Source organism: Astatotilapia calliptera, chromosome 23, assembly GCF_900246225.1.
Source record: "Astatotilapia calliptera chromosome 23, fAstCal1.2, whole genome shotgun sequence".
Lineage (NCBI taxonomy): Eukaryota > Metazoa > Chordata > Actinopteri > Cichliformes > Cichlidae > Astatotilapia > Astatotilapia calliptera.
This window is the reverse complement of record NC_039323.1, coordinates 1,556,533-1,569,076: the sequence shown is the minus strand read 5'-3', so window position 1 is coordinate 1,569,076 and position 12,544 is coordinate 1,556,533. Positions and strand designations below refer to the sequence as shown.

At 43.2% G+C, this 12,544-nt stretch overlaps 1 protein-coding gene across 1 annotated transcript in view; it reads right to left on the bottom strand.

The window, feature by feature from the left end:
• The window catches only part of acbd6 (acyl-CoA binding domain containing 6), a 28,898-nt gene that overhangs the window by 1,940 nt on the left and 14,414 nt on the right, over positions 1 to 12,544 (bottom strand). The window contains exon 7 of the mRNA XM_026158724.1: positions 827 to 857. Coding sequence (XP_026014509.1) covers positions 827 to 857 — 31 coding nt within the window. The remainder of the gene's footprint in view (positions 1 to 826; positions 858 to 12,544) is intronic.

Below are 12,544 nucleotides of genomic sequence, written 5' to 3'. Positions count from 1 at the left end.
ACACTTGCAGCCCTCCTCTTGTTACTCTAAACAGTATTTTATTTAGCCAGCCTTGTGTGTGCGCGTGCGGCGCGTCTCTCGCCTGGGCCTTGAGCTGTAAAAAGTGACTGGCCCTCGGGGGAGCCGTAGAGGAGGAGAACAATTTATGGTGAGCAGTAAACCCTCAATTAATCACTTGCCAGCCAGTGTGGCCCTGTGCAAAGAGAGGTGGGAATGAATTTTCATTCTCTGCTATTTGTCTCTTGGAGTTCATCGCTTATGTTTATTAGTCATCTTTTTATGCCCCATCCTCAGGGCTTCTTCTGGTGAGTGCGGGTGTGTGTGCAGATCTCCAGTGGGTAATCCAGCATGCCCACTCCAACGCCACCAAGCACAGGGACAGATGGTGCAGCCACATGCACACAGAGGCTCAGAGGACATGGGAAACGCCCCTCAGGGACATGTGTGTTGGGGCACGAGGGGGTCAGGGGAGTCTAAGGACCACTGCTGATTTCCTCTGGGAGGTCTAGTGATTATTACACACAAACACACACACACGCAGGAGCAAAAAGGAAGGAATGACAAACTTTGTGGAAAACAGCAGAAAATAAGTGAGGAATAGAAAGGATAGAGCGGGAGGAGCAGGACTCAAAGATGATCAATTTGAAACAAAATATAGTCAAAGAAGGCGTGCGCACAAAAAAAACAAGCTGCTGTAAATAAAGTGAGAGTGCGCACGCAGACAACATGATGTCTGTGCAGAATAAATGTGGAATGAGATGAGCCAATTTGAAAAATAGGCACAAAAAGCTTTACAGCGAGGAAAGTGTTCACGATGCTTTCTTACCATAATGCAACGCTGTCTGTCCTTCATCGTCCTGTAAAAAGCCAAAAACAAGTGTTTAATTCAAAGGACCTGTGACACAGCAAAAACAAGACTTCACTGAGTGCACATTCAAACAATATCCACTTAACACAGAAATACTGCCAGCAGTTGCTGTGAGTAAGTTGTGAGCTGTCACTTTGTCCAGACTTCAAGAGGGAAACTCGCACCTGATTGAATACAAATTAAACATTTTTTGTGGACAAAGGGTGCCGTGTTTATGTTTGCCTGGACCAAAGGGGAATTCTAAGACGATGAGATATTGATTTGAGAAACATGTGACCTGAAAAATCTAAACTTTCAGCTTGCAGGTCGTTTCCAGCTCTGGTTAACCTGAAACCTAAAGCTCAGATTAAAGGGGAGCCATCACCCCCTTCAATCATAGCTGCCCATCCAGCATCAACCCGAATCCAAACCCATCACCGAAAGGTTGAATCTGTTCATCTGGATGTTTTCAGTGGGCGTCTCAGCTGACAGCAGGTTTCCAACCTTAGTTGTAATGTTTATGTGACCATTACGAAAACGATGCATCAATACTGGATTTACAAAGTCTGAGTGGAAGAAAGGGAACATTTCTCACTCACGTTGATGCTAATTTGGAAATTATTTTTTATAATTCGCAGACTATTGTGTGGCTTGTTTGAAGTGTTAATTAATAAGTCAAAGCTCATACAAATCAAACTATATGGACAAGACACAGGCCGGAGCCGTTAACACTGGAGTTTAGGTGTTCTGTCATTTTGCCACAGGTGTATTTAAACAAAAAGCAACTCACCGTGCAGCCTTTAAACATTCGGTTTATTCTAAAGAGCTCGCTGAATTTAAGTGTAGCACTCCCCTTATATTCAAGTTAGTTTGTGAATATCTGGGAGGTACGAAATGTCACAACCAACTAACTGCATTTAGGAACCACAGCCGCTCAGACACAAAGTGCACACATTTAAAACAAAAAGAACTCAAATGATGCACAAAAACTATTTGCTAGGAGCTCCGTGACACGTTTCCACACCAAAGCCGCTCCTGCAGGTATAAAGTGTAGATGTCCCAGCACCTTCATCCATAGTATGGATTTTAACAGGTCAAGGTCTATTAACACTGGACTTTGGCTACATTTACATTCATTGCATTTCACCCTTTCATGGCTACTTTGTTACTCAGCCCCAACCAAATAAACCTTTAAAAGATGAGCCAGAAACATGCATTTAAAAAAATAAATAAATTTATATCCATCTCATCTGTAAGTGACCGTGTTTAACCTATAACATCAAGTGCATCATATCTGATACACGAGTTTGTGACCTCAACATCTGTGTGATCTGAGTGTACGCTCTTTGAACAGATGATCCTTGTGGTAAAAGGCTCAGCGGGAGCGATATGATATCTTGTATGAAGTGTTAGACTGAGGACAGCGATGGGGAAACTGCGTCCTTGCGTGTCTGTAGATATAAAAGACAGTTCTGACAGGCACCATCACCAGGAGATTCAGTTTAAAATCAATGCTCCAGCCTGCTTTTGCACCTCCGTGGTAATAAACTGTGGCCTTAGAACAAGAGCAGCAGTTGAACCAAGTGGAATCATTTCAAAGAAGATTAAAACTAAGGAGGCTCTTGTAGCTCACATGTCACTGCAGTCACAAAAGTTCCAAACTATTGTAAAATTATTCATTAGTCTTTCCTGTTTTGTTACCTCCTGTCACACCAAGCCACACCTCCCTCATTTCATTTCCTTACTTCACCCATCATCCTCGCCTCGCCCCCGTTCGTTCCTCTCGTCTCTTCTTCAGACTTAATCCCTCTCCTCTACAATCCCTCATTTCCCTTCCTTCCCTTTCCCGTCTGCCTTCTCCTGCTGAAACCAGTGCAGAGTGATCCTATTGTTGTGTTTCTCTCCATCTCTCAGGGGCAGCACTTCAGGGACCTGCTGATTGGATTAGAGCTTTCTATTCCCTCTGGGTGGATCACAGAGAACAGATGCAAATCGCCACCAGCGTGGAAAGCGTGCAGCGGTTAACCCAAGACAACAATGCTGTCTGACTGAGAGTCAAATCACAACCTGTGATGTACTGCAGAAAACGTGTCAGCCTGACAGTCTGGAGAAGAGCAGGCAGACCTGTAGCAAAATAGCTGCATTTATATATGCGCGCATACGTCTAACAGCAAGAGGGTCACGTTTTAATCTTCTCGGCATTTTGTGTAAATAAGATAATGCTGCAACCAATTTCCCCTTTAGTTCACAACACAGACAAAGACTGAGCACAGTGGGAGAGCGGCAGATGTTTACAGCCAGGGCCAAGTGAAAGACCACGCCGCACATAAATACAGTTATAATTAAAGTGTAACGGCTTTAAGCTCTAATCTGCCTCCAGTGCTAATCTGCAGTTTGTTGTTCGGCAGCATAAAAGGACGCGTGTGCGCTCGTAAGTGAAAATATGTGACTGATAAAACACAGGCCAACAAACCTAACAACACAGATGAGCTAGCACGCCCCCCTCCCACCTCACTCGTGCACCCAAGTTCCCATCCCATTATGAAGGCATGTTGCACCAAACCTCTGCTTTTACATGTCATCCAAAGTTTCCCCTTGCGATGCAGAAACGCTGGGCTGTATGTCAGCAGAGTGCTCAATAAAGCAGCTGCTTGCACAATGGCAGCAGGAGAGCTCCAGCACTGTGTAGTGCATCACCCTAATGGGGTGGAGCAATGCGTTTAGTAGCCGCATGGGTAGGGATTGATCTATCAGTACACTTGCAATTTTGGTGAATTTCAGTCACACCAATCTATCATTTCTAACACACAAATGATGTGAAGCAAGATTGATGAGAGGAGGAGTGAATTAAGGAAATACAGAGATGCAGCATGTAGTCATACTTTTAAAAAGATCAAAAATAGTGTAACTATTCCAAAAGTGCTCAAAAGTGGGGAAAGAAGAAGAAGAAAAAAAAAAAATCAGATACATTTTATTCTTCCATGTCTGTCATAAAGTACCAGCCACTCCTAAAAATATCAGCACAGGATTGTCAAAACAACTCAAAGTCAAAAAGGGAACAAATAAAAGTCTGTAGCTCCGTTTATCTGCAGAGAAGGGGATGGTCAAAGATGTTGAGTTCATTTCTGTAAAACGATTTAACTTGTTTTCGTCAATGGATGCTGCAAAACATTCAACCAAAGCTAAACTTCACTCCAGGATTAAGAGGAGGGGATCTGGGACATGTCCGAGGTGGAAACTCAGCTCAGCCGGGGAAACGAATGGAACTGCCGAGTCCCTGCGCCATTTATCTTATATTTAAAAAACAACAAATAAAACAGCATCTCTAAAATACTGATGCATATTATTAGCACACAATGCCTTTGGTCACTTACATAAACCGTCATGAAGACAAAACACCATTTAGCACTATATCAGAGTTTGGTTCTTTTAATGTGAGCAGAGTTGGTTTTAAAAGGAAAAACGTCTGAAGTGGAAACAGCTTAAATTCTTGAGCCAATGCGGACATGTCAGGCTGCTGCTCTTTTAAAGGCCAGAGGACTCGATATGCCAGCGGAGAGATTGGAGACCATTTCTCCTTCAGCTCTCTGTTCTAATCTCATTTTTCTGCGTCTCAGTAAACTTTCTTTGGGCTTTTCTTCCTCCGTTTCTCCGCCTCCTCCTTTTCTCCCCCTACTGTCCCTGACAGCAACATTAAACAAGTAGGGAAAAATGAAGCAATTATGATTTATGATCAATGCATGCAGCAGCAGCTGCTGACTTTTATAATGACAGTGGTTGGGGAGGGAGATGGAGTGGATGAATGTGTGCGCGTGGGTGTGTGTGTGTGTATTGGTCTCCAGGGTGTGTGTGGGGTAGATGAGGGGTGAATCGATAGGCGGCTGGGATCATTGGTATGCAGATTCCAGCAGATAGCATTATGATGAGCAGGTGCCATCAATCAGAAAGAAGAGCCCAGACTGAGAAGCTGATCCTCCTTCAGCAGGTCCCATCTAAGACTAGAGCAGCTACTGTGCCACCAAAACCTTGGACTTGTTGGACAACTTAAATGCACAATATATAAATCATATCAACCAGCAGAAAGCCATTTACCAAAACACATATGCAATCAGCACTCAGTGTCCTGGGCACTGTGCATCGCTTCTACCCTTCAAGCCAAATCTATTCAAAGACTGATTCTTTACACAATAAAGGGATTGATGTGCAAAACCTCTGATAAGTGGTCTGCTCCAAAAACAAGACGGAAAAGCAAAACTGCCGTGCAGTGCAAAGTTACGCAGATTAACAGCTGAATATACGTATGCTGATATTTATACTTTGATTTATCACCAGTTTGTGTTCTATCCAAATGAAATTTAACAGATTTGTGACGAATAATGAGCGACAAAAACCGACGAACAGCAGAAACTAGAAACTAAAACATGCTTTAAAGCAATATAAAGATGAGCATCAATGGATCCCTTAAATGTTTTGGTGTCTTTACCTCACATTAAAATATCCATAAATTAAGTGAAGCTGAAGACGTTACACAGCCGTGTGGCTGCTTTTGTTTGCTGCTGATGCTTCTGTGGACGTTTTTCCTGACATGTGCACTGGGAAGGCCCCCAGTTAAAAGGATCTGCAGACCAGGCCCAGCCTTAATTGAATCTGGGTCTCCTCTCTGAGCTGGGAGAGGTAACCTTGCCATTCAGTGTGTGAGCACTGCCGCCCACGGTCAAATTAGCCCCAACACCAAACTCCCTGCCCTTCACACCTTCTGCGAGTGTCCTTCAGCTTCCTGGGTTTCCCCATCTCTGTCACTTCTATATGTGCTATCACACCAAGCAGCTAAACCTAAAGACATAAAAAAGGGACCGTAGATATTAAATGAGTTAAAGGGTTTCAGTGTGTCTGTAGATCTATGTGCAGTTTCAGCATTAAAGAACTTTAACAGTCATTTTCCTTCCTCTCTGCTACAGAGAAAGGCAAGAAGTCTTTTCACCAAATCTCCATCTCTTCATCCACGTCTTCCCCTCCACACGTCTCGCCCCGCCTATGTCGCAAAGCTTGCTTGTTCCCATGGGACACCTTAGCCTCCATTAAAGCCATCAGAGAAGGAAGATGGGGTTGAGGCTGAGAATTAACATCGGCAGAGGCCCTCCTGCGGCTCATCGATGATGTTTAAAAAGAAATATATGAAATAAATAAATACATAAAAGAGTGTAATATGAAAATCAATGGGCAAGCAGTGGGGGCTCTGGCCTGGCATTTGGAGTGAGGGACTCATAAAGCTGAGTACTGCAGGAGACTGATGGAAGGCAAAACACTTACTTTGTTTATTCTCTCTCCTCACCCCATCCCCTCCCCTCGCTGTCTGTATCCAGCTCTCACTCCCTCACTCTCCTCTCCCCCTCTGTCTGCAACAGTCGAGGACAGCTTTAATGCTCCTGACAATTTATGTGGACGGTTAAGAACGATGGAAATCAAATAGTTGAGTGTAGGCAAGGCCCAGTGAGTGGCCAATAAGAAAGAAACAACAGCTGATGATGGCAAAGAGGACCGTTACCTGCTGGAATGGCTCTTTAGGCTGGACCATTACTGTCAAGCAGCTGGCTCTTTTCTGAGTGCTCATATTATAGATTCATAACTGTGTCGGTGTCTGATAGGCTCTTTTTAACAGCGCACTGCAACAGCTTTTATTTCATCGAGTCCGGCTAATGTGCAGCAAGTACCAAATGTGTATCCTATAACACCAGGTTACTGCGTGACTGCTAAGATGACAAGTGCTGTGTGACGGGAAACGATGCCCTGTGTGCATCCTTTACAGAGCCGTGCTGCGGTTCAGGCTGGCTTGAAAATGGCTAACATGTGTGAGTTTAGTTAATTATGGTAAAAGGACATCGTGGATTTACTTTATGCACAAAAAGACAACACTTGAGTAACATCCCAGAGTCATATTTATATCTTCATAATCAGGGCTATAGGGAAAGAAAAAACCCCAGCAGTAATGCATCCACTCATCCAGGGTCAGGTTGTGGGGGCAGCAGCCTAAGCAGCCCAGACCTTCCTTTCCCCAGCCACCTCCCCCAGCTCATTCGGGAGGGGGAAACCGCAGAGGCGTTCCCAGGACAGAGTGTGTCCCGGGTTTACCTCGAGTCCTCCTCCCTGTGTTATGTGCCTGGAACACCTCGCCAACTAGTCGTCCTACTCAGACTCTCCGCCCTCTCTCTAAGACAGAGGCCACAGGCGAGGGTAGGGATGCAGACAGACCAGTAAAGTCAACAGCTCTGCTTTTACACTCAGCTTTCTTCACTACAGCTGACCAGTACAACGCCCGTGTTGCAGATGCAGCCCCAGTCTGCCCCATCAGATTGTTGGGAAAAAAAAGATCTGAGATATTTTAACTCCTCCACTTGGGGCAACAACTTGTCCCTGACCCAGAGTTGGCAATCCCCCCCCGTTTTCCAGCTGAGAACCATGGCAACAGTGGAAGTCTTTAGCAGATCTGATAAACCTGGGTGCTGGTGTCCCATTAAAGGTCAAGTTCAGTGCATCCAGTCTAAACATACCATCATTGTGCTGCAGCCCAAACCCAACTAAGCATTTCCATTTTGTCTTATCCAGCAATACAAATACTTGGAAGTTCTGCTACACTGAAAATACTGTATAGTGGTGCCCTCGAGCAATCATGCTGACTGAACTGCGACTTTGCCAAAAACAGCCCAATACACTCAGTAATGTGCAAGACAAATATTGGCAGTATGGCGAACCCTCCAACAGGTCAGTGTTGCATCACATTATCAGACCTCACTAGTGTCCATCTCGCATCTTTGTTTACTCTGCCCACTTTCTGCCTTCACCTTATTGTGTTATCCATTTTCATTCCATATATTTTTTCCTCTCCTTACCTTTCCCACCTTGGTGCATTTTCTTAATTATCCTATACATTCTGGAGGATAGGTTGCACAATTATATGCACAGAAACGCATGCACACGCGCGCACACAATTATGACAAATATTGCTGGATATTTGTTATGACTGGGCTGACTGAGCCATTAGTTATAGGAGGCAGTGCTGGGAAAGGGGAGGGACACAAACGTGTAATAATACCTCCACCATAGAATTTCAATCAGCCCGCCATGGCGTGTGTGAGCGCATTCGCCGCTTTGATCACACGAGCAGCCGACACCACAGCAGAGGACTCTGCTGCTGTAGAGCGGCACCACATCCATAAGGAGGTTTATGTTTTTGCTAATTCAGTGGGAGATTTAATATTGATGCAGGTTTGATGTGCTTTAGTGAAAAATTCAAATTAAATGTTTTTCAGATGTGCCGCTTGATTTGTGAAGCAGGGAATTGGCACAAACCAAAAATATTTCTATTGTGAAGAAAAAGCAGTCATGCACTTCTCAGTAAGCACTGTAATTTTTATTTATGCTCCATTTTGACCTTTTATATTTTTAAATTAATTAAACATGCAGCACATCCACAGCAAGTCAGGATTATTAAACCAAGAAGCAAAATGACTTTTTCCTGGATTTTGTAGATCTTTGTCACTACTCCTATAAACTTATTAGAATAAAGTGTAAAAGGCCGATGTTCTGGGGTCCACCTCCTCAAAAGTGAGACTTTGCAGGTTACGTAAAATGCATTCGCTCTTTAAATTCAAAACAGTTTAGATCAGGGACCGGGTACAGACTCAAATCTAGGCAACTGGACGGCTTCGGAAAATTATGTTAGAGAATTTATGAAGGAAAAATTATGAACACTAAAAGATGAGTGATAAATGCAGTAGGTTTTGGGAGGTACAGGGGAGAAAAGAAATAACTGGAATAATCTCATAATGAACACATCAGTTGCAACTAGTTTTGAAGCCTTCAACCTGTGGATTTACTCCAACGCAGTGCCAACATTTGGCATTGTGTGTGGGTGTGTATAAATAAATAACTGACTCATTTTCGTTGCATTATCATTTTCACTTTTTTGACAAAGCTTTAGGTTACTGTCATAACTGAGGATCTCCGAAGCATGAGTGAATATTTGGCTACAGGCTAATGGACCCTTGTGTATTTGCAGAAGCACGTCTACATTATGACCCGAATATCATCTGCATCAGGGCCCTTCACCTGTATGTTAAGACAGGCTTATTAAAGCTGGGTGTGTGGATTAGTTAAGATTACACTGGCTTAACAAAGATGCATGACATAACTACACATTTGGTTTTTTCCAGTTGGGGCATTTATGAACTGACAGGAGATGAGCAGTGTAGTGTGGCCTGCACCTCTTGAATAAATGGCTTAAGATGAGAAGCCAACATATTCTAAAAGCTAATGTCTACATGCTAATAGCTTTAGATTAGAACAAATGCACAAAGTGCTAATGTGGAAAATCTTCAAAGATTATTTACAGTTCTTTGCTGATCTACGCAGACATTCAGCAAAGTCGAGGTGTCCCATGGAGACAAATTCACCGTTTGGCCTCAATAAATAAATCAACATCCACCTCAGTTTAAGTCCACCCACTCCACTCACTACAATATCAAATCAATGCATCCTTGGAGAGACCATGTCATTACAAATCAGCTATACAGACTTGAAGCCACAGTGTGCCCTTTCCAGTTTTACACGAGCGGCATGCTCTGCCCAGTTCTTGGAATATAAAAAAAGTTAGATAAAAGGTAAATAAAATAAAACGTCTCAAAGGCCAAACTTCTCTCACACGAGACATCTGCAGGTCCCACGTGCAGGCTGCGTGCATGCGACTTGTGTGCACTCCAGCCACCAATTGTAGGCCACCCAGTCAGATATTTATTACTATTGATCTCGCTGGTCCTGGCTGAAGACTTTTGTTCTGCTGGCTCAAGGCTCTGACCTCAATTAAGTTATGAATTTCTATCCGATAGACTGATAGACTGGGAGTGCTTGGGCCCTGCCGTGGCCACGCTACCACGCTGGTTTAATTAGAATTAGCGGTGCTGCGAGTCGCCCTCGCTGCCTCATGGATCATGTTGTTTTAATATAAAGTAGAGGCGGAGGCAGAGAGGGATGGAGTGAAGGGGATGGTGGCATTGGCTGGGTGGGAGGGGAGAGTGATGAGGCGAGGGGAAAAGAGAGGCAGAGGGACAGGCAAAAAGCAAGTGAAAGAATGCGAGATGCAGTCATGGTGCTTAAAACTTTGGCTGCATTTTTCCTCCCATCACCTAAACTTAATGCTCACTTCCTGTTGCGCATTGAGGGCCCGTTGGGTTCACCTGCATGTCACCTGTCTGTCCTCTTTGTTAAACTAATCCTCCCTGTGTCACCTACGCTCTTAGTAATCCCAGTCTAAGGCCGACATTGTGAAAGTCTACCCCGACCATTCCTGCTAGTCTGGACCTAAGCCGTACCTTCTTAACTCCTCCTCCACGACTGAGTACACCTTTTATAAATGTGTTTCCGTAGCAACCCAAAGGGTTGCTGGGAAGATTAAAGTGTTTGGGATTTCCACCTAAAAAAACAAAAGTTGTCTGTGTGTGTGTGGGCGATGAGGCTTAGCCGTGGGTTTGAGATTACAGCATCTGGACAGCGAATGACCACACGTGGGGCCGTGTGGGACAAATTCCCAAACTTCAAAGTGAACAAAAAGAAGAATTACCAAAGTCTTGATTGGGAACAATGTAACTGAATATCTGAAACTTGTTTGTCTTGCTTTGATTTATTTTTTCCAGATTAAAACTGAAGGAACCAAACGGAATCAATGAGGTAATATTATTGAGAGAACAGTGTTGTGGTAAAACAGTGAACGGTTACTGATGATTTCTGTTGAACCTTTTAAAATACAAACCAGTCGGCTGACTGAAATGTTAAACCAGCCTGTGCTCAGAATGATTTCTTTTGACAAAGCTTGTGCGTTTGTGTTTAAACGTGTATTCATACGCAGCAGCTGTAGAAGTACTTTTATTCTCTTTTATTTAGCAAAGTGTGTTATGAATTTCATCAAAAGACTATTTTAACACCTACAACTGGCAAGTATCAATTTTAGAACCAAGATCACGTAGGACCATTTTTCCCTTTCTCCCCATGGAGTAAGAAAGTCAAATCAGTTGGCATATAATCAAATCTGCAAATGAAATAAAATATTTTAGTAAGGGACAAGATTGTTGACTATGGAGACTTTCTGGTATTCACGTGTTCTTTGAGCAGACTTTGGTTGACCAAAAGAGGGAACTGCAATCCCAGACCTCATGGCTACAGTTTGCTTTTTATTTATTTTACATTTAGAGACCAATGCACCGGGCGGGACGTCTCTGAACAACTAATCCACAAAGGGTTAAGTCAGCAGACTCGCCGCTAGCTTTCCAGATTGGTAATATGTTCTTTAATTGACAAAAAATGATTGATTCCAGTTTTTATCAAAGCATAATTCAGGTATTTGTAATACTAATTATATTTAACCTCCAAGGACCTGCGTCCACATATGTGGACCTCACATTTTGGGTTGTCTAGAACAAAATACTAAATTTTGGGCCTGATACCCACTTAGGACATCATGCTGCCACTGTTCTATCGAAATTTAAAGCGAATGTCCTCATGTGTGGCTCTTTTTCCTCAGAAACAAAAATCAAACGCACAGATTTACTCTGATTCTTCGTGGTTGTTTTTACATTCATCAGGTCCCACTCAGCCCAAATGCAAAGAGAAATTAAAAATGCTGCCATGAAAGACTTCGGAGGTTAAACAAATTTACAATGAATTTTCTCCTGTTTAGATCAATTTATCCCACTGTTGGGATGTAATGAAAGTCCTAAACTGCAATTTGCTAAATACTTATTTACCACCTTAGTATTTATATTAAAGTCTTAATTTCTCCTATTAAAATGCATTTGTCTTGCCACCAGTTGGTCTCGCTTGCTCCACTTGCTCTGGGTGTATTAGTCGAGGGATGCTGTGGAGGAGGAGCAGCGGGTTTTACTGCACCATAACCTGATCTACAGTTAGCAGGTGGCAGATCTGTGTATTCAAACACAGACAGCTACCTATTGTGGTCCCTCCCTGCCTTGATCCTGGATTAACTATCAAACGAGCCCTTAATGCAGGTTACCAGGGTTTGGGAACAATTCACTAAAACAATCAGTTGATTAATTTCAAACGATTTCCCCTCTTCTGCCAAGCAAATGATAATACTTTTGTTTTTAACTCCAAGCCCCCCTCCCCTTTTTTAATCAACAAATTAAGCATAAATCATGTTTGATCTTTATTTACTGGTTGCTCGGCAGTTGGTAGAGGTCGAGAAAGATTACTGGGCGCACTAATAGGCTACAAACAACCCAAACATGCCTCCGTTGCCCCTCGTGAACAACCTCTCACATTTCTTTTGTATTAAAAACACCCAAAACAAAGCAAAAATGAACCATTAAAACTACTTGTTACGTTTTCCATATTACCTCAGTGCAACAAAAATCATTCCCTTACTTTCTCCCCTCCTGAGTAAAGCCCACGACCAACTAACAAAAGGATGTTCCAGCATGTTCTAATGGGAGGCATATTATTCTGTAAGCTTCACAAAGTGAGATAATTTGGCATTGCAACACAGTGGCATGATTTAGCCGACTATATTTTCTCTGAGCCACCTCTTTGTCACCTCATAAATTTGCTTCCAGCAGCTCTGACACTGAGGTCCAGTTTCTTAATATTCAGCCTCCTGCACAGACGTGCTGCAGTACCTGAGAGGCGAGCAGG